The sequence below is a fragment of the Salvelinus alpinus genome, chromosome 25 (genome assembly GCF_045679555.1).
Source record: "Salvelinus alpinus chromosome 25, SLU_Salpinus.1, whole genome shotgun sequence".
In the NCBI taxonomy this organism is placed as follows: domain Eukaryota; kingdom Metazoa; phylum Chordata; class Actinopteri; order Salmoniformes; family Salmonidae; genus Salvelinus; species Salvelinus alpinus.
The window spans coordinates 23,167,310-23,190,017 of NC_092110.1; the positions used below are offsets into that span (position 1 = coordinate 23,167,310).

A 22,708-nucleotide genomic window follows, 5' to 3' on the forward strand; every position below is an offset into this window, starting at 1 on the left:
TCATCAGGCCAGAGAATCTTGTATGTCATGGTCTGAGAGCGGGCTATGTGCCATTTACTGAGGAGTGGCTTCCGTCTGGCCACTCTACCATAAAGGCCTGATTGGTGGAGTGCTGCAGAAATGGTTGTCCTTCTGGAAGGTTCTCCCATCATCAGAGGAACTCTGGCTCTGTCAGAGTGACCATTGAGTTCTTGGTCACCTCCCTGACCAAGCCTTTTCTCCCCGATTGCTCAGTTTGGCCGGGTGGTCAGCTCTAAGAGTCTTGGTGGTTCCAAACTTCTTCCATATAAGGCCACTGTGTTCTTGGGGACCTTCAATGATGCAGAAATGTTTTGGTACCCTTCCCCAGAGCTGTGCCTCGACACAATACTGTCTCGGAGCGCTATGGACAATTCCGTCGACCTCACGGCTTGGTTTTTGCTGACATGCACTGTTGACTCTAGAACCTTATATAGACAGGTGTGGGCCTTTCCAAATCATGTATAATCAATTGAATTTACCACAGGTGGACTCCAATCAAGTTGTAGAAACATCAAGGATGATCAATGGAAACACGATGCACCGGAGCTCAATTTCGAGTCTCATAGTAAAGGGTCTGAATACCTATGAAAATAAGGTTTGTTTTTTATCTTTAATACATTTGCAAAGAAATTCTAAAAACCTGTTTTCGATTTGTCATTATGGACATTTAAAAATACCTTATCCATTGAAATCATTTTCTGATATAAAAGTCAGTCATTGATTAAGTAACATGCTCAAATTACAGAATCAATTGGTGTACAGTACTTTAACAGTATTAGTCATTCTATATTAGAATACCGAACAAAGAATGGCAACAAGAACACGTTTGAAGAGACACTATTAGGACCAATCTTTAAACCACAAGGATAGTCAGTGTCACAGAACTTTATAAAGGCAGCAATGTCAGAATTTGCTCTGCCTAATTTTCAACATTGTTTTGAATAAAAAAAAACTGTCCTTTACCAGCCCATGGCAGTAGACAGTCTAATTTACACACAAATCACACTGATAACCACCTGATTCATGATCTGAGGCCTCCCTCTCCCCAGTGTCTCCTTACCATGTACAGTATTATCAGACAACACTGCACTTCTGAAGGGTCTGATACAGTAGCTCCTGGGAAGGTTTGTTTATGTTCAGAGGTGATTATTAAAAACATGCTCCGGTACTTTGGTAATTAAGAAAGTATGATTATTTTTTTTTAACCTCCCACTTTGGGCTGTATGTCTCAAGGTGTAGTTCATAGATGAATGATCTAAGAGCAAAATTAATATTTTAACTCAATTAGCCACGAAATCCCTAGTTTGAAAGCAACTTTTCTGGAAGCTGTGCCGCGCCATTTCCCTACACGTGGGCCAGCACCCTAGCAATTCGAGTTCTAGCCAATTAGCTTCAGCCCCTCACATTTGAGCAACAGCTAGCAAGAGGCCTGCCCAGTGTTATCAGATGAGTTTGCAGGGTGGGCCCAATGGCTCAGTGGACACGAGAGAGCAATGACGTGGTGCACATATGTGACAGTACACATTTTTCAGGGACTACTTTTGTCTCGTGAGTGCTACTTTCAGAGCTACTGGCAAAAAAGTATACAAAAAGGTACCGGAGAATCTTTTTAAATGAATGTAAACAGGCAATTTCCCCCCCATCTAGAATTTAATACAGAATAATATCAGAGGACAAACTGTTTCTTAATTAAGTTTCTTTATTTTACCCTTCAGTGACCATGGGCAGAGAAAATGTACTATTGACAGATGTCAGCGACAGTGAAAAATACAGGACATTATTGACAAGGGAGGGAAGCGCTTCCAGTTACTACTCCATCACATTTCATTAGGCCTTGTTTTGGGGGCTGCAGACCACAGATCACCTCTGTTAATGGGAAGATAAAGATAGAGCAACAGAGAGAAAAATAACAAGAATCATTACAGACATCAACCATATCTGTATGCTTGTATGGGTTGTTGCATCATTTGTATAGCTGTAATGTAGCGGATTCCTTACCGTTAAACAGGGTGGAGCCCTTCTTAGAAGAGTCCATTGACCTGCTCAGTCTCAGGGTCTAGGTCAATGTCATAGAAACAGGGCCTTGTGGGCAGCCCTGGAATTGTGGGCATCTAGGATGGGGCCAAAAAAGGAATAAACTGTACTAGTACTTTGTGTCCTCTGATCAAGAGATTGATTTGACTCTTCATTGATTCAGTTGATTTTCTGTTGAGATTATGGATATTTTAAATACAGTTATTCTCCAGGCCAGTGCTTTCTTACCGTGCCAACAAGAGGGTAGAGGAACCCAGCACCCACACTGGCACGGATGTCTCTGATGGGCAGGACGAAACCTGTGGGCACGCCCTTCTTATCCGCCTCGTGGGACAGGGACAGGTGGGTCTTTGCCATGCAGATGGGCAGATTCCCAAAGCCCTGACCAAAACAAATATGGCGTTCATTGAAAGGAGAGTAAAACCTCAAATAGAAATGTGAACCCTCCAGACTGTTTTCTTGAACCTTCAAAGTAAAGGTTGAAAATGTGCTCCAGAAATCAATGAGTAGTGTGCTACAAACAAATAGGTTCTATACAAAGCATGTAAACAAAGAACCGTCTCCATAAAACACCTTAGTCTCATAGCTATTGTACCTGTTTGGTGTAGAGCTCCACCTTGTGCTGGGCATCTGGCAGCAGCTCTATATCATCAGCCCCATAGATCTTCTGAGCAATGATCCGGATCTTATCCGCAATGGGCAGCTACAAGCAATTCAGACAGACAAAAATACACATATGTACAACATATGAGTACCATAGAACTGGTTCAGGTCATCTACACTGATTCTCCAACATGTTTAAATGTAATGCAAGCATTTGCAACAGTACCAGCAGTACATGAGGAGAAAGATTAAGTTATACTATTCTGGGAAATCACTTGATGTATAAATATTATAATCAAAACAGTCATCTACGTCTCAGAAGTAAATCAGTGATTTATTTCATCTACAGACATGACAAGAATGATGAGATGAATGGAAGAAAAATAATAGATTTCCTGAGCAGGATGAAATCAATGCATCCATGTCATATAGTGAAAAACAAGGTCTTTGACTGAGGCCGACGCTCGCTTTACCTCCACATCATAGAGGAACTTGAAGTCACTGGGGGCCTCAGAAGCCCTCTGCACAGCCTGTCCCAGGGCCACGGCACCAGCACCCCCTTCAGCCCAGTGAGAGCAGCGCACCGCATCAAAGGCCCCCACTTCCTTGGCCAGGGTGCAGATCAGGTCCAGCTCTGATTCAGTGTCCGTCCTGCAGTCAGGGAGACACAGGTCAGAGGTCAAAACACTGGACAAGAGGGGTAAAATAGTTTCAGATGCTCACCATGAATAGGACTTACTTGAAAGCGTTGACGGCCACTACCACTGGCACTCCAAAATGCATGGCATTCTCCACTTGTTTCCTCATGTTACTGCAGCCCTTCTCCAGCAGCTCAAGGTTCTACACAGAAACACACAAAAGTTTTAGAATTTTTTATATACAGCTATTATATAATATACTGCGTACAGTCTGGCTTTGTAGAGACACCCGAGAGGGAGTTGAGTGGAGCTATTTTATACTCACATCAATGATCACATGTAGCCAGTAGGTATTGGGCAATGGTCCATGTAAAATCAAGAGAGCATGTGAACTGGACCTAATTGCACTGCATAATGGATGAGCCTGTGTAGTTCAGCTCAACTAATTGCATCAGATGAGAATTGTGTCACAAGACACAAAGCAAATACAACGCACATGCTCTTGATGCCTTCTAATGAAGTCTTACGACTAGGGCGCTTACGGTGACCGTATTACAGCCACATGATAATCCATAGTCCATTCTAAATCAAAACAAATTTCACACAAACTAAATAATATATGTAAAGACAAGATTAAATCAAGAATAGTGTGATGGTTGAAAATATTAGCCTATCACTTGTGAATGATGCCCATCTTAAGGAAGACAGCACATGCTTTTTGTCTCCTACTTTTTCAAATCATAGTCGCACACCTCATATAGCCTAGCCCATAGGCCTATGTTTTGGTAAGGTTGATATCACAACTAAAGTGACCAAATAACTTCTTAAAATGAAGCACATTAATCCGCTTTACAACGGGTGTAGAGCCTAACTGATATACATACGCAGCGCGTGAGTTTCAAGTTTGGGGAAGTTCATTTTCAATGTAAAAATGCACCTTAATAATAAAAGCATTACATGCATAATCGCATTTGTGGTCACTTTTGAGAATGGTGTTTTCCTGCTAATGGAACATTCCCGCTTATAGCCTACTGCAGTGTGTGCATTGCTGCACTTATGTGAAAAAATAACCAAATAGTTCAACATTTTAAGCTAAACCTGCTCATCTATTGAGTCAGGCTCATTGCTTAAAACAGTTTTTTTGATGCTAGTGGTTGTATTAATTCGGGATCTATCACATCCCACAACTGCCCTAAAATATGTTTGGATTATTTATTTATCGCACAGAATAAAGTAAACTTTTGTACAATGGGGGATAGTAGATTGACATGGGCTATGGCTTTTGCTGTTCGCTAGGCCTACTCATCTTGTTGGCTGACGAAAAGTAAATGTGGACAGTTCTTCCAATATGCACCTCGGAATTGGATGATGTGCGCAGTTGCATCCCGGATGTGTCTGTCTTTACTTGTAGCCTGTGAGAAAGGCCTGATCATGTGAATGAGAGCCATGTGAGTGAGAGGTGCTTCGGCATGCAGCTGGGAGAATGGAATTATTATATTCAGCCCAAGCGCACAACGGCCACAAAAGGCATGGATTTTTTAAGGGGGCATTAGGGCCACACAAAGGGGATGCAGCCGGAAAATTCGAGGCATTATCAAGTGCTTGTCAAATTGTGAATGAGAGACTGATGAAGTGTGAACAGCCTGCGCAAAAAAACAAAGCAGAGCTCATGCCTTGCATGCAAATTCTTTCAAATCATTAGTCACATCATGCAGCCTAAGAATGAATTAAAAATCTAGCCCATAACTAAAGTTACATAAATAACTCTAAATTAAGCATATAGGAGTACCTGTTTCTTTGTTAACCGCGCAACACAGAATTGCCGCGTGTGCGGACTCCCTCAAATTGTTCGGAGAAAATATCCTTCCTATTTTATTCAGCTATGTTCAATTGTATTCTGATTACTATAAATAATGCCATTGAATTCTAAGCAAATCTTGTCTGCTAAATGAACTAGCGTAGCCCTCAGAATTATGGCATAGCCAGATCACGGCCTAACATAAGGACAACTCATGCTATACTGTTCTTCTGGTGTAGGCTATATTACATGGATTTATTATACTTTTTAAAATGTAGATGTTCCAAAAGGTCTGCATCAGTGGCTTGTAGGTTATGTGTGGAAGCCAGCAGATGCTAAATGTGTTTATGTTAATTAACGGTCAATTACTATGACCGGCTGACAATTTCATGACCGCCACAGCTCTACTTAAAACCAACTTGTGCAGAGGATGAGCAATATGCCATTAACAGAACATTATCATAAAAGGTAAGTGGTACATTTAGGATGGCTGCTCTTTCCCTGATGTGATGCGGTGTAAAAGGGGTGGGGCTGAAGTGAGAGTGAGGGTGAGGCGCAGAGAAGTGTCTTACCTCTTCCACATATTCTTTGGGCAGGGCCATCCCAGCAGTAACCTGGATCAAAGGAGAAAGATCAGTCAAAAAGCTATCAAATTACTAACCTAGAACAAACAATAAGGGGCTGTATCCCTATTTCCTGTCCAAGGACATGAAACATACTAGTGTTCGTGGGGATAGAGCTAAAGCAGCAGAATGACAGGTCTTCCTGTGTGACCTCCAAGCAGGAAATTGAATTACATTCTTAGCAGTGCACCTGCATTGATTGAAGCGGGATAGGACATTCTATAGGAGAGAATATATACACTACCGTTCAAAAGTTTGGGGTCACTTAGAAATGTCCTTGTTTTTGAAAGAAAAGCAAATAACATCAAATTGATCAGAAATACAGTGTAGACATTGTTAATGTTGCAAATGACTATTGTAGCTAGAAACGGCAGATTTTTTAATGGAATATCTACATAGGCGTACAGAGGCCTATTATCAGCAACCATCACTCCTGTGTTCCAATGGCACGTTGTGTTAGCTAATCCAAGTTTTATAATTTTAGAAGGCTAATTGATCCTTAGAAAACCCTTTTGCAATGATGTTAGCACAGCTGAAAACTGTTGTTCTGATTAAAGAAGCAATAAAACTGGCCTTCTTTAGACTAGTTAAGTATCTGTGAGCATCAGCATTTGTGGGTTCGATTACAGGCTCAAAATGGCCAGAAACAAGGACCTTTCTTCTGAAACTCGTCAGTCCATTTTTGTTCTGAGAAATGAAGGCTATTCCATGCGAGAAATTGCCAAGAAACTGAAGATCTTGTACAACGGTGTACTACTCCCTTCACAGAATAGCGCAAACTGGCTCTAACCAGAATAGAAAGAGGAGTGGGAGGCCCGGTGCACAACTGAGCAAGAGGACAAGTACATTAGTGTCTAGTTTGAGAAACGGACACCTCACAAGTCCTCAACTGGCAGCTTCATTGAATAGTACCCGCAAAACACCAGTCTCAACGTCAACAGTGAAGAGGCGACTCCGGGATGCTGGCCTTCTTTGCAAAATGGAATATTTCCAGCTACAATAGTAATTTACAACATCTACACTGTATTTCTGATCAATATGATGTTATTTTAAAAATGGACAAAAAAAGTGTGCTTTTCTTTAAAAAAACAAGGACATTTAAGTGACCCCAAACTTTTGAACGGTATATATGACATTAATACGTGAACATTCTCTAGGTTGATCTGATGATTATAATTGACTACACTGAGCAACCGCTACTCTTCTTTTGAGGGGGCAAAACCTGCCCTTTAATTGTTTTTTCTGAAGCAGTCTTTCTGAAAGCTGCCCATTGGCACCACCATTAGAACAAGAGTAGAAAGATTTCAAAGACCTCCAGTAAACTATGCAGTCACTCACCGTTGGCCCACCTCCATGCATCTTCAGAGCTCGGACGGTGGCCACCAGCACCACCACGTGAGGCCGCAGGCCGGAGTAGCGGCATTTGATGTTGAAGAATTTCTCCATGCCGATGTCAGCGCCGAACCCAGCCTCAGTCACTGTCCCATGAGAGAAACAACCAACACTCACATTACAAGAGGTGTTCATAGTTTTGTTTCTTGTCAAGGGAGAGGCTGTGTGTTTCAGCTCCACTTACCCACAAATCCCTCCGGGCCGACCAGCTTCAGGGCTATCTTATCAGCCAGGATGGAAGAGTTGCCGTGGGCGATGTTGGCGAAAGGTCCGGCGTGGACGAACACGGGGGTTCCCTGTAGAGAAACTCCTCTCAATCATCCAGCAGCAGAACACACACTCAGCCAGTAGCAATGTCACCACTCTGACTCAAAGAAGTCAAGTCTACCACATCAAACACCATAGACTCAGAATCACATATCTGCAGTCAACAAACTTAGTTCTAGGCTTTGGAATATCTGTTGATTTGATGCAAATAGATTAGCTACTTTGTACCCAATCCTGCCTCAGAACTTCTCAAAGAGAAACAGGGGATTAGTAACTAAACTAAAAACAGCCACAAGCACACGCTATCTGTCTTCTCCAGACTGTGTCATCACTGCTCCGTGAGAACATAGGAAGCTTCACATCCACACTACCCTAACCAATTAAAGAATCTGAAACCCATTTTCCCACATGGCTTTGCTTCCCTCTCCTCTCCTCCAGTTGCCAGGCCTGTACAGTTCCACCCTGAGGAGTTCCCTCCCTCCCTTCCCTGCCCCACCCACCTCCAGAGTCTGCATCAAGTTGGGCTTGATGGCATCCCTCATCAGCACAGTCAGGGCTCCACTCACACCCTGCACACAGAGGGAACAATGAAATGGTGAGAATCTTTTAAGGCCAGAATCAACAAGCACTCATCACAAACCTCAACTGTCTATGTGTTGGTTGACAGTGTGAGAGGGAGACTAGGGCCACCTACCAGGTCCTCTGTGGTGATGGGCTGCCCACTGCGGCTGGTTGCCACCACCATCTTGGCCAGGCGCTGGCGCATGTCCTTCAGGCTGCTGGTGAGAGCCAGCACGGCCATGATCTCACTGGCCACCGTGATGCTGAACTGAGCCTGGGGGAGGAGGACAGAACAAGAGTCAACAGCAGTATCAGTGGGTGACTAACTAATGGAAGAAAAGCATGTGTACTATGAACTTTTACATACCTCCCTAGTGTGTCCCTTCTCAGTCGGCGATTGGCCAATGGTGATCTTCCTCAGGAAACGATCATTGGTGTCTAACACTGAAATGACACAAAGACCCATTAAAACACTGTTCTACATCTCAACACTGACATGTCATAGTATAGCAGGGCTCTCCAACCCGGTTTCTGGAGAGCTACCCTCCTGTACGTTTTCGCTCCAACCCCAGTTGTAACTAACCAGGTTCAGCTTATCAACCAGCTAACCATTACAATCAGGTGTGTGGATTAGGGTAGGAGTGAAAACCTACAGGACTGTAGCTCTCCAGGAGCAGGGTTGGAGAGCCCTGTAGTATAGTATACATTATACACAACAGTCAGGCCACTCAGGGTACATATCCAGTACAGTCTTCAGTACCTCTGTGCCAGGTGATGGAGTCAGGGTCCATGTCTAGTCGGGCAAAGCGGGTTATCTCCTCCTCGGTCAGAGTGGTGGGGTCAGTCTTCTCAATGCCCAGTCTCTACAGGGATCACATACAGAGACAATAGTAGAGAAATTCCCTCCCTAAGACAGTCAAGATAATAATGGCATTGTCATCCACGGATACAATTGAGTTTGTACCTTTAGTCTGTTTATCTGGATGGGGGAGAATGTCCTCTGACCTCCACTAAGAGGGACCAGACGGTTATATAAAGCCTGTGGCAGAGGGAATGAGTGAGAAAGATAAGAAATGGACCGACACACACATTAATCAAACATGGAATACCACCTTGTGCAGCGCAATCTTTCTCAAGAACAGATGTCAGCAACCGAGAGTGTTCACCTTGTCTGTTTGGGTGGCTTCATGGAACAGACGGGCGTCTATGGCGGCCGCCACCAGGTTGTTGGCAGCTGTGATGGCGTGGATATCTCCAGTGAGGTGGAGGTTGAACTGAAATCATAATTAAACCATATGGTCAAATAGAGCTTTATATTTTTTATTTCACCAGGTAGGCTAGTTGAGAACAAGTTCTCATTTGCAACTGCGACCTGGCCAAGATAAAGCATAGCAATTTGACACATACAACAACACAGAGTTACACATGGAATAAACAAACATACAGTCAATAATACAGTAGAAAAATAAGTCTATATACAATGTGAGCAAATGAGGTGAGATAAGGGAGGTAAAGGCAAAAAAAGGCCATGGTGGCGAGGTAAATACAATATAGCAAGTAAAACACTGGAATGGTAGATTTGGAGTGGAAGAACGTGCAAAGTAGAAATAGAAATAATGGTGCGCAAAGGAGCAAAATAAATAAATAAATACAGTAGGGGAAGAGGTAGTTGTTTGAGCTAAATTATAGACGGGCTATGTACAGGTGCAATAATCTGTGAGCTGCTCCGACAGCTGGTGCATAACGCTAGTTAGGGAGATATGAGTCTCCAGCTTCAGAGATTTTTGCAGTTCGTTCCAGTCATTGGCAGCAGAGAACTGGAAGGAAAGACAACCAAAGGAGGAATTGGCTTTGGGGGTGACCAGTGAGATATACCTGCTGGAGCACGTGCTACGAGTGGGTGCTGCTATGGTGACCAGTGAGCTGAGATAAGGCGGGGCTTTACCTAGCAGAGACTTGTAGATAGTGGGTTTGGCGATGAGTATGAAGCGAGGGCCAACCAACGAGAGCGTACAGGTCACAATGGTGGGTAGTGTATGGGGCTTTGGTGACAAAACGGATGGCACTGTGATAGACTGCATCCAGTTTGTTGAGTAGAGTGTTGGAGGCTATTTTATAGATGACATCACCGAAGTCGAGGATCAGTAGGATGGTCAGTTTTACGAGGGTATGTTTGGCAGCATGTGTGAAGGATGCTTTGTTGCGATATAGGAAGACGATTCTAGATGTCATTTTTTTTATACCGAAACCCCTTCCTGAATGATCAATGTCTGGAACAGAATGGAAATCATTCAGTGCTGTACCTCCTCCATGGGAATTACTTGAGAATATCCACCTCCAGCAGCACCTCCTGTAGATAGAACATTCCAGGCATTTAGCATTGATAACAACTGAGCATTGATAAAGCCTTACATTTTCACACAAAAGGCATCCAACCAGTCAGTAAAAGGCAGCATCACTCAGTGCTCACCTTTGATTCCGAAGGTGGGGCCTTGGGAGGGCTGGCGGACACAGGCGAAGACATTGAGCTTCATGTGAGCACCCAGAGCCTGGACCAGTCCTATGGTGGTGGTGCTCTTTCCCTCTCCCAGTGGGGTGGGGGTGATTCTAGAGGTACAGACAACATTAACACTGGTGTGAAACATTTCCGAGAGCATAATAGATAATCAATCTTGATAAATGAAGAGTTCTGTACCAGGCCACTGTAGCGAAAAGGAGCACATTTTCCATGTTACATCTACAACACAACAAGAACAAAAGTTTATTGTACAGAGCATACCCAGTGACCACCACGTATTTCCCATCAGGCTGTGCCCGCAGGCGATTGATGATGTCCAGCTGCACCTTGGCCTTGGTCTTCCCATAGAGCTCCACCTCGTCCGACAGCAGCCCCACCTCCGTGGCCAGTCGGTCGATGGGCTTGGGCACGCAGGAACGCGAGATCACAATGTCACTGAGGGCCAGTGTCAGGTCACACATTTATTCAGCAGTAACAGCAGACAGGAAATGTCATGCAAGTCTCTGAGGCCCAAATTTAGGGCTTTCAAACATGAAGTAGAGAAACAAAATTAGACTAGAGCCCCTACTTTAGTGGAAGGTTGAATTATTCAGCAACATTACTGAGGAGTATTAAAAGTATGAAAAATCACTAAACGACTAGAAGATAAAGTGATTCCACATCAGAGGGAAAGGTATGCAGAGGATGAGGGGACAAACCTTGGCACAGGCTTCTGCAGGATGAGCTTGGTGTAGGTGATGCTCCACTTGCCTGGCTGGTGAGACTCCAGGAAGCGCTTGGCACTTAGCACTGTGTTCTGGAGATGAAGAGAAACAACAAAGCACACAGCCAATGAAAAGCTCAGTTTACACATTTAGATTGTATTTATTATGGATCCCAATTAGCTGCTGCCTTCTTCCTGGGGTCCAGCAAAAATAAGGCAGTTATATACATTACACAGAAGACTTTACAACACATTAAGTGTGCGCCCTCAGGCCACTACTCTACAACAACAAATCCATGTGTACGTGTGAGTATAGTGCGCATGTGTGTATAGATTGGAATTTGTACCAAACTCAAAAGACAATTCGCTTCTATGGTTATGCCTTATAGACAAAAGCCATTCATTCTCACTGAATGTGCTCTGCGCAACTGTGGATTGCACAGTGCCATAAAAGTGAATAAAACATTGCTTTCCATTCATTTATGTCGTTAGAATTCCATTACCTCAGAGGATTACCAGACAGAAACAAATGAGTGTCTGAAATAACACCTTATCTACTACAAAATTCTCCACATTCAGTTTAACGGAGTCCGTCTTTGCCATGATGTCATGCTGCGTAAACAGTTGAGTGAATGGCATTGATGAGGTCACAGGACAGGGAGCTGCTCCATCACAAATAAATACCACTTTTCCGCTGAAATATGAATTTCTCACAGGATGAATTTTGGAGGTGGTGTGGTTTGTGTGATTACTAGTAGGGATGCCACTGCCTTTGTGCTGGAGGTGGATCGGTAAGCTACACTCATGTGATGAGTAACCTTGCCTAAGATCTGAGGACTTGTTTTCCTAAGCCTTAGCTTGGTGGGCTAACTTATAAGGTATACAGACAACCGCCGTGTTCAATTCCCAGTTGTTCCCAACTACCTGCATGAGCATGGCCACAGTCATGGGCCCCACTCCTCCTGGTACTGGAGTGATGAAGCCAGCCTGCTCCTTAACAGAGGAGTAGTGCACATCCCCCACCACACGCTTCCCACTGGGCCGCGTCTCATCTGAGGAGCACAGAGAGGAACCATGCCGTCAACACAAGCACCCCTAAATGTTACCCATAAAGAGAAGTACCAGCTCCATGGAGAACCGATGATTCACTCCATGTTTAGCTCACTTTTATTCTAAAAAAAAAAAGTACTTGTCAAAATGGAATCCAATGGAGGGGACCATACTAACCTGGGATGTGATTAATGCCGCAGTCGATGACCACCGCTCCCTTCTTCACCCAATCCCCCTTCACCATCTCTGCTTTCCCAATCCCAACCACCAAAATGTCTGCTCTGCCCACCTGGAAAGAGAGGGGACTGGATGGATCTCCTCACTATACTAGTTTGTTTCGTGGCACAAGTCTATCAATCTAATAAACAGTAGTGCTCCGGTATGTGGGATCTGTATGTGACATGTCATCTACCTGTATACATCATCATGACGAGTTGCCTGTAGTACATGTTTATATGGATAGGAACTGCCTGTATATATGGTTGAGAGTGTTTTCATGTTCTGAGTGAGCGTGTGACATGTCCTGGGCTTGGGTTACCTCAGCAGCGAGGTCAGCAGTCTTTGAATGGCAGGTTGTCACGGTAGCGTGGTTCCACAGCAGTAGGTCATGCATGGGCGCGCCCACAATTTTACTGCGGCCAATCACCACAGCTCTCTTCCCGGCCACAGAAACACCTGCACAGATGCACTGCAGTGTCAATCATTAAATTGAGCACTTCTACATATTAAGTAATTCAGCTCATTAGCATTGGCTCATAACTAGTTTCTCTGCTGTACCCACCAGTCTGTCTGATGAGCTCCATGCAGCCGTTAGGAGTACAGGGGATGAAACAGTCACCCAAGTCCCCCCGGGACAGCTTCCCAGCATTTATACTGGTCAGACTAGGAACACACACACAGAGTACACTCATGAGCATGAGCATCCAGTTTCTAACCAATAAGAGTTAGTCATACTTTCACGTACTATATACACACACAACTCCTTCTGATGGTACATTGTATTTCCTAGAATGCCTTCTTTCATTTCCCCTTTCCAACATTGTCTCCCTAACAAGCTACGCATGATTAAGAACCTCAGAAAAAAAATCTGTACTCTTTTGAGATGAGACGACATAAATCAATGTCCTCATCATTAGTGCACTGGTTAGAATTCCGGCCCTGTCTTTTTAACAGGCCCAGCTAAGTGCGGTACAGAAGCTCCTTTACTGGTCTCTCAGTAAGTCCAGAGAACAATCTGAATCAATAGAGTCAATTAGAGGAGCAAGAGACTAATGGAGCTTCCTAAACACCAAGACAAAAGGCCTGCATCCTTTAAACACACAGCCTGTATCAGCATCACTGTCCAATAAACACAATATAATCATGGCTCACACTACACAAATGGAACTAGAACACTTCCAGAATGGCAAAATGGTTTCACTAACCACATTTCCATACAGTTTATGCGAGTAAAGTCATACCAGATTTTAAAAATGTACTACAACAGCTGTGTTGGAAACAGGAAGTTTCGTTACAATTTAATAAATGCAGAAAGTTAATTTGTTCGTTCGACATGGTGGGATCTTTTTGTGTCTGTAAAATTAATTATGCGAGAAATGGCAGTGGAAATTCCATTATGCGCAAATATTGATATACAAACAATCATATCGCAGTAAACTTGGAGTCAATGGACGGTATGGTGTGTGGTCCTCCCACTACGACTTGGGAAACCATGCAGTTCATTAGGCTACAGATTAAATAAATTCTGATGAACTTCACAGAGTGGTGAAAGTGCAGTGATCTTGATGCTCCTTTCCAATAAATATCGAGGGTCTGATTGTGGTTAAATGATGATCGATGCTTGACTGTCGTTTGACAAATAAAAATATTCCTGCTCTTATCCATAATAATCTCATTATGTAGACTAGCCTACCTGCACTGTATCTGCGAATTGTTGGCTAGAGCACATGTTCCAAGACCAGAGTATGTACGTCTGCTATTTAACGCAACAGTTTGAGACAAAACTACATCGGTAGAGTTCAAAATGCAATGGAAACACAATGAACTTCAGATTTTCATTCAGTACAAATCATAAGCGAAAAAGTATATTTTGGGTGCACTAAGTTGCACTGATTTGTATCTGCAACAAGTCAGTTTGGTGGAAACACCACCGGTAGGAAAACGTGCATATTTTCTTTATGCAGATTTTAGAATATTCACATGAAAATCTGTAAACTGGTCACACAAAACACATCTCAGGGCTCACCCATCCACATCCTTCTCTGGGGCCACAGCGTTGGTCACCTTCTCAGTATCTATTTTGTGGATGGAGTCCAGAGGCAGCTGAACGATGAGGCCATGGATAGCAGAGTTCTCATTCACCTCCATAATGCTGTGCAGCACCTACAGAGTGATGGGGTGTGTAAAAGAGAGTGGGAGGGAAAGAAAGCTATAGAGAGAGAATGACAGACAAACAGAGTGCCAGAAAGAGGCCTGCAGAGACCACCAAGCAGAAACGCTATGCAAGCTGTGAAGTTAACCCCCTCAGGATCCCTCCTCACCTCATCCTCTGTGGCAGTCTTGGGGAGCCTCAGGTGTGTGGCATTAATTCCAATCTACAGTAGGCACAAGAAAAACGGAGTTTAAAGGGATACTTCGGGATTTTATCTACTTCCCCAGCGTCAGATGAATTTGTCGATACCATTTTTATGTCTCTGCATCCAGTACGAAGGAAGTTATAGTTTCGCCAGCCAATGCTAACTATCGTAAGCTCAATGACTCGAAGTCTATGGTATCTGGCAAAGTAGATAAAGGGCCATTGCCAAAATCCTGAAGTATCGCTTTAAGAACTGAACAGAGAACAATTTGGAATATGTATGAAACAGGAACGATCACATCAGGCATTCTGTTATTTACCTCAGCTGCTGCTTTCAGCTTCATGCTGATGTAGAGGTTTGAATCATCTCTGTCCCCCACCTGAAAAGTGCACAGCAAAATTGAGAAAATCTGTAGTCTTTGTTTGTTCCAATAATGCTTTTACAAACTAGTCAATAACCAATGTTAGACCATTAATACATTATGTTTCATATTTTAGCTAGCGCCATATAACAGACAAAGTATACGAATGGAATTATCCCTTCCACTCGGAGCTAGTGGTTCTGAATCTGACTGAGGAAAGATATGAGCCAAGGCTATATTCTGTATCCAGAGCACAAATTAGTGAGTCTCAAAATGATACAAAACCCTACCCATTGCCCATTTAAGGAAACAGGCCATTGGGAAAATACTCTACATGGGAAGAATCAGAATCAAGATTTGAACTAGAGCCCTTACAACATATTCTTGCACGTACCTGTAACACAACCAGACCTGGTCGAAAATTAGGGTCCTGCGTCTTCATCTGCGCCACATCCTTCTTCAGCCTCTCCCTTACCTGCCTGTGGACACAAAAGGAGCTGCGGTCAATTTCACAGGGAGAACGCAGGGGGACAGTTATTCACGGTTAGAACCTGGTTTGTCCTACAGGGATGTGGTGTGCCCAGAGACCTCTGAAGCCATGGACCTCCACCCTTCAACCGTCCACATGGCACCTTGGAGCATCCAAGAGTTGGGGTGCAGCATGACTACCAGCTGAGAGACAACTACAGGGGTATGGAAGAGAGCACCCCCAGGAATGCAATGCTGGGAAGGAGCCCTAATGGCACGTAGGGACTCAGGCAATCTTGGGTGTAGTTGGCCATTTTGGCGTGGGAGAGACCGCAATGTACTACGCAACAACTTTAGAACTCCTTGTTAGGGGGCTAGATTGTTACAGCGCAATTCCAAGGTAACAGAACTATGCTGAGACTTATTTTTCACTTTAAAATATATGCCAAACAAAAAAAGATTGATTTCAAAGTTTAACAAACCATACAAATTTGCACAATGACTACTTTGAACAACTTACACAGTAAAGAAATACTGGAAAAACTGTGCAGATGTACAGTATGGTAACAGAATTCAGGTAAAATCTCCCTCAGTTTTATTTTGTTACCAAACTTTGTATCTGCACAGTTCTTCCTGTAAATGTGTTTTGTACAATGTTCTGTGGAAATTGTTCAAAGTAGTCCTTGTGCATAGAGTTCTATGGTTTGTTAAACTTTAAAATCAATGTTCTTTCTTTGGTATACATTTAAAGTGAAAAATCTGAGTCTCAGCGTAATTCCGTAACCATGGAATTGCCCTACACTAAGTGATGTCCATGGAAATCCTTCGGCCCACCCAAATGAGGCCATCCGGAAAGGGCATCTCAAGCATTTTCTTGCAACTAAACAGTTACATGAGTGAGTTGAGGGATTTTAGGGTCATCAGCAACTTCTCATGGTCTGGATGCAGACCGCCACAGTAAGACCTCTTGATTCAGTCATAGATGCAACTGAAAACCACAGTGCACAGAGTTGGATGAACAGATACCAAAGCAAAATGTGTGAGATAAGGGCAAAGCTTTTTCAACCTATCATAGTCGACAACAGATTGGTGTGAGGTAATACATATGTTTTTCTGTGGTCTTCAACAAGATCAAATAATGATGTCTTGGAAGGTAATTTAATTGACAGGGACTGAGCAATACAAAATATACAAAAAGACTAACAAGTTCTTAAACTCACTCATGATTGCAAGATTAAAGTTGGTTTCTTCAACTACTATTGAGAAATCAATGATTTTGTTTGCACATTCTGCACACAATTGAGAATGCCCAATAATCAAGGTAGGCCCTACAGACACATTTCAACATCAGCTACTGCTCAGAACAGTGTTTTTAACAATATGTGCATTTTTAAAGAAAGTTTCTCTAGACCTTTGACCCTGAAACAGAACAGTGTTCAATATAAAATAAGGAGTGTCACATGTCAATGCATCATGTGAATAATATTGCCTTCAGAGAGAAACTGATGTATGTCTGGGATTAACACTTTTTACAAGTATTTTTCCACCATGGAGCCAGTACTGTTAACACCAGTTTGTATCCACCATTTTAATGAGCATTTGTTTATAGCCTAATAGTTAGGTTATTACTGTGAAACATTACTATAAAATAACTTATACTGTGCTAGGCTCAACTTGTTTTATAACCAAACTGTTACAAAGCACAGGCTAACTATATAGGATCCTATGCTTTCTCTCTCACTCATTGATACAAAAGGCTGACTCAATTAAAGCAACTAACAATTTGCTGAACCAGTCAGTCACCAACCCTCAGGTCTCAGACCCTGACAATACTACGGGTTCTCTAGAAATGTTGCAGATAACAGTGGTGGCAACACTAGTCTATATTGTATCAGTACAAGGGAGTTAACTAATCCTTTATCGGTCAACACTGGCCATAAAAGGCCATCAAACAAGTGTTGTACTCTGATCAAGGCCACAGTGTAGTAGTTCCTTTGCAGCTACTCTGCAACAGCCTAGTCCACAGATTACAACAGTACTGCTTTAATGTTACCTCTGAACTGATTTAGGTAATGAACAACACAACTGAACTGATTAAAGAAAAGGATGTAAGTTGAAGAATATGTGGTTTTTGGTCACTCAGCTTGAAATAGGCCTAATTAACTAATGGGTAGTATGAGTTACACAGTTAGAAGAGCACTGGCAGTCGAGTCTTGTGACAAGCATGAGTTGCTGAATAAAAGTCCCTTCAGATATCAAAAGCCATGTTGTCACCTAAAATACTCTTGATAAAACTACATAGTCAGTCAGGTGAGTATCAAGTGGAACTGGACTTAGAACTGTTCAAAACTGAACTGGGTCCGGTTTCCCAAAAGCATCTTAAGGCTAAATTTGTTAGAACCATAGGATCTTATGATGAATTTAGCCTTACGATACCTTTGGGAAACCGGGCCCTGTTCAAAACACTGCTGGGAAACAAATATGGCAAAGATGAGAAACTTTGCTGTTACTTGTTCTATTTTTTTGGGACATTACAAATTAATCTACCCGATGAATCAATTGAAATCAAATGTAGGTAAGTCTTGGAGTACATACAATTCAATAAAGCATATCACTGTTGTTCAATCTGTCCATCCACTGGAGGTCAATATTCACATGAATAAAATAATTGGTCAAAGGCCACATTCCATTACATAATAATGTATCAAGGTTGGGAATAATGTAGCAACCATAAAATGTAGGGCTAGGCGGTAGGTATACCATATTTTAAGATATACCAGTATTGATGCACGGAATGGTTTGGGTTTTTACTTCTATAAAAGTATTTGAATGTTTGGTTTGTTAAATGTGATACGCTGTGCGTAACGTCCATTTTTATAGTTTAATTCGCTACTTTAGTCATCGCTCTTTGTTCTCATTCTCTCTCCATGCCGCTTTCCACAGACATAGCCCCACCCCCTGTCACTAAAGGAGCACATTAGTTGTTCCTCGACCACAAGAGACGCTTTCAGTCTATATGGTTAATGCATCACATACAACTGTGTTGATGACAACAATGCTGTTTTCACTTTGCTTCTCAATATACATGAAGTAGCTAACAGAAAACATTAAATGTAGCCAAAGATTATAGGGTCCCCTAGGAATCACTTATCAACCCTTTGGTTCCTACCCTGTCACAATAACTCCTCCCTGGCATTTTCATTAATTGTAATGTCAAATGTCATATTCAAGGTGCCCAGTATTATATTCTTACTTTAGAAAAATCATTCAATTTTCATGATTCCAACAGTTTACCCAAGTGTTTTGCTCTAAATCACAAGTCAAATTGCAATTGCAACATTTAGTTAAAAATAAATACTAGATTGTTTGCTCATATTGTGCAGCCCTACGTGGCAGTGTGAAAATGATCTCAAATGAGTGCAGGAAATGTAGAAATCAATGAAAATGCTGAAAGTAATTTTTAGTTTGAACTGATCAGTAAAAAACTATCAGAATGGAGAAACACCCATTTAAATCCATCAGAATGTGTGTGTTGCCATCCTAAGGTCACACACTACTCTTAAAGCAAATGTAGAACTTTTATTATTCAAAAACATAAAATACCATCCATCTATTTTATTTTTATACAGTGACATAATATTTTGGCCAAATCACCCACCCCTAATAACAATAGAATGAAACATTCTAGTTCGTGGTACCAACTTTGCCCAGAATGTTTTCACAAAATTCCAGTGAAGCTGCAAAACTTACTGCAATATTATTGCCATCTGCATTCATAACCAAGTGAGAAGGTGGTATTTACCACATAGAACTGGAAAATCCCACTTGAACACCCCTCCAACTGGTAATTACTTGTGGGAAACGAATCTATCAAAAATGGATAACATCATTTTCAGCAGTTAAAATGGAACAAAACATTATTTTTTTTAAACAATCTAATATAATGGGGTTTACAAGAATGCTGGCTGTACTTCAGTTAGGAAAGCAAAGGCTAGCTTTTTCAAGCAGAAATTCACATCCTGTAGCTCTAACTCCAAAAAGCTTTGGGACACTAAAGTCCATGGAGAACAAGAGCACCTCCTCCCAGCTGCCCACTGCACTGAGGCTAGGTAACACGGTCACCACTGATAAATCCATGATAATCGAAAATTTCAATAAGCATTTCTCAACGGCTGGCCATGCCTTCCTCCTGGCTACTCCAACCCCGGCCAACAGCTCCCCCCCCCCCCCCCCCCCCCTGCTCCCCTCCCCTGCAGCTACTCGCCCAAGCCTCCCCAGCTTCTCCTTCACCCAAATCCATACAGCAGTTGTTCTGAAAGAGCTGCAAAACCTGGACCCGTACAAATCAGCTACGCTAGACAATCTGGACCCTCGCTTTCTAAAACTATCCGCCACAATTGTTGCAACCCCTATTACCAGCCTGTTCAACCTCTCTTTCGTATCGTCCGAGATCCCTAAAGATTGGAAAGCTGCCACAGTCATCCCCCTCTTCAAAGGGGGTGACACCCTAGACCCAAACTGTTACAGAGCTATATCAATCCTGCCCTGCCTATCTAAAGTCTTTGAAAGCCAAGTTAATAAACAGATCACTGACCATTTCGAATCCCACCGTACCTTCTCCGCTGTGCAATAGGCTTCCGAGCCGGTCACAGGTGCACCTCAGCCACGCTCAAGGCACTAAACGATATCATAACCGCCATCGATAAAAGACTGTGCAGCCGTCTTCATCGACCTGGCTAAGGCTTTCGACTCTGTCAATCACCGTATTCTTATCGGCAGACTCAATAGCCTTGGTTTTTCTAATGACTGCCTCACCTGGTTCACCAACTACTTTGCAGACAGAGTTCAGTATGTCAAATCGGAGGGCATGTGGCCGGACCTCTGGCAGTCTCTATGGGGGTACCACAGGGTTCAATTCTCAGGCCGACTCTTTTCTCTGTATATATCAATGATGTCGCTCTTACTGCGGGCGATTCCCTGATCCACCTCTACGCAGACGACACCATTCTGTATACTTCTGGCCCTTCCTTGGACACTGTGCTAACTAACCTCCAAACAAGCTTCAATGCCATACAACACTCCTTCCGTGGCCTCCAACTGCTCTTAAACGCTAGTAAAACCAAAGGCATGCTTTTCAACCGTTCACTGCCTGCACCCGCCCGCCCGACTAGCATCACCACCCTGGACGGTTCCGACCTAGAATATGTGGACAACTATAAATACCTAGGTGTCTGGCTAGACTGTAAACTCTCCTTCAAGACTCAAATTAAACATCTCCAATCCAAAATCAAATCCAGAATCGGTTTTCTATTTCGCAACAAAGCCTCCTTCACTCACGCCGCCAAACTTACCCTAGTAAAACTGACTATCCTACCGATCCTCGACTTCTGCGATGTAATTTACAAAATAGCTTCCAATACTCTACTCAGCAAACTGGATGCAGTCTATCACAGTGCCATCCGTTTTGTTACCAAATCACCTTATACCACCCACCACTGCGACCTGTATGCTCTAAATCGGCTGGCCCTCGCTACATATTCGTCGCCAGACCCACCAGCTCCAGGTCATCTATAAGTCTATGCTAGGTAAAGCTCCGCCTTATCTCAGTTCACGATAACAACTCCCACTCATAGCACTCGCTCCAGCAGGTATATCTCACTGATCATCCCCAAAGCCAACACCTCATTTGCCGCCTTTCCTTCCAGTTCTCTGCTGCCAGTGACTGGAACGAATTGCAAAAAGCGCTGAAGTTGGAGACTTTTATTTCCCTCACCAACTTTAAACATCAACTATCTGAGCAGCTAACCGATCGCTGCAGCTGTACATAGTCCATCTGTAAATAGCCCACCCAATCTACCTACCTCATCCCCATACTGTTTTTATTTACTTTTCTGCTCTTTTGCACACCAGTATCTCTACTTGCACATCATCATCTGCTAAATTGTAATTATTCGCTCCTATGGTCTATTTATTGCCTACCTCCTCATGCATTTTGCACACACTGTATATAGACTTTCTTTTTTCTACTGTGTCATTGACTTGTTTATTGTGTTATTGGCTTGTTTATTGTTTACTCCATGTGTAACTGTGTTGTTGTCTGTGTCACACTGCTTTGCTTTATCTTGGCCAGGTCGCAGTTGCAAATGAGAACTTGTTCTCAACTAGCCTACCTGGTTAAATAAAGGTGAAATCAAATAAAAAATTAAAAACTTCAAGTTTATGGTAGACAGCTTGTTGGCCATTAGCCAATCAACGTTTCTCAACTAGTTCAAAGCACGTGAATGCATCCAACTGGCATTTACAACATCAGAACTGGTCATCCACTTTTCCACTTGGTTATGAACGCAGCATTATAGGACGACTTTCCAACTAGTAATTACCAGTTGGAGGGGCGTTCACGTCACCCTCACCAAAATGGATACTGTTGCATTTAGAACTTCATGAGAATGAGAGATAGGATTCTTATGTTTTTTTAGAATCTGATCCAATTTTGTTTGATGTTTGCAATATATTGGGATGAGATTCTACAGAACATCCTGAGAATAGAATGAGGTTGCCAGACCATGCTTGATGCACGTGGCTGTTAACAATCCGAACAATGACCCAATGTCAAAAACATATTCTATTTCTATGGACTGCAACAGAACGTTAGATATGTGACAAAACCTGCCTGCTTCGATGAAGCAATGTTCCTATGGTTAACGTTAGTTTACACAAAATCAACATGGTGCTTTGTTATATCTGTACCATAAATGTGTGCTAGCGAGCAAATTTACAAAAACGTCCAACATATTAGTTAAAAAATGTACACTTACGCTGAAACTTCTTTTCCACTAATGATTTGGGCTGACATCGTTAGGCTAAACCAGCTCGTCTCCTAAACACAGTTAGCTTGTTATCTTCTTCCCTCTGAGTGTTGATTCTGATTACTTATGGCGGTAGAGCTAGTGTTGTAAATTATATACCGTGCCAGAGTAGCTCAAATCAATAATGCTTGTAAAAAATCCTCAATATGGCCATAAAAACTTCTGAGAATATTAGCACACGTAACTAAAGACGTAGCTAGTACTGGGTGGAGTAATCTGTATGGCTATC

The 22,708-nt window shown here is 42.7% G+C and overlaps 1 protein-coding gene across 1 annotated transcript; it reads right to left on the reverse strand.

Annotated features, from left to right (window-relative positions):
- Positions 1–1,702: 1,702 nt before the first annotated feature.
- mthfd1b (methylenetetrahydrofolate dehydrogenase (NADP+ dependent) 1b) lies at positions 1,703–22,695 on the reverse strand. Its single transcript, XM_071366232.1, has 28 exons — positions 22,429–22,695; positions 15,540–15,624; positions 15,104–15,163; positions 14,749–14,802; positions 14,454–14,590; positions 12,990–13,090; positions 12,747–12,883; positions 12,386–12,497; positions 12,083–12,210; positions 11,154–11,251; positions 10,717–10,890; positions 10,408–10,544; positions 10,241–10,287; positions 9,104–9,211; positions 8,902–8,976; positions 8,698–8,800; positions 8,305–8,381; positions 8,071–8,211; positions 7,877–7,945; positions 7,294–7,405; positions 7,056–7,195; positions 5,667–5,708; positions 3,398–3,498; positions 3,132–3,309; positions 2,651–2,758; positions 2,284–2,436; positions 2,020–2,132; positions 1,703–1,887 (listed from the first exon to the last, which is right to left on the reverse strand). The coding sequence occupies exons 1-27, from the start codon at positions 22,464–22,466 to the stop codon at positions 2,043–2,045; spliced, it is 2,805 nt and encodes a 934-aa protein (XP_071222333.1). The 5' UTR covers positions 22,467–22,695; the 3' UTR covers positions 1,703–1,887; positions 2,020–2,042.
- Between the last annotated feature and the right edge of the window lie 13 nt (positions 22,696–22,708).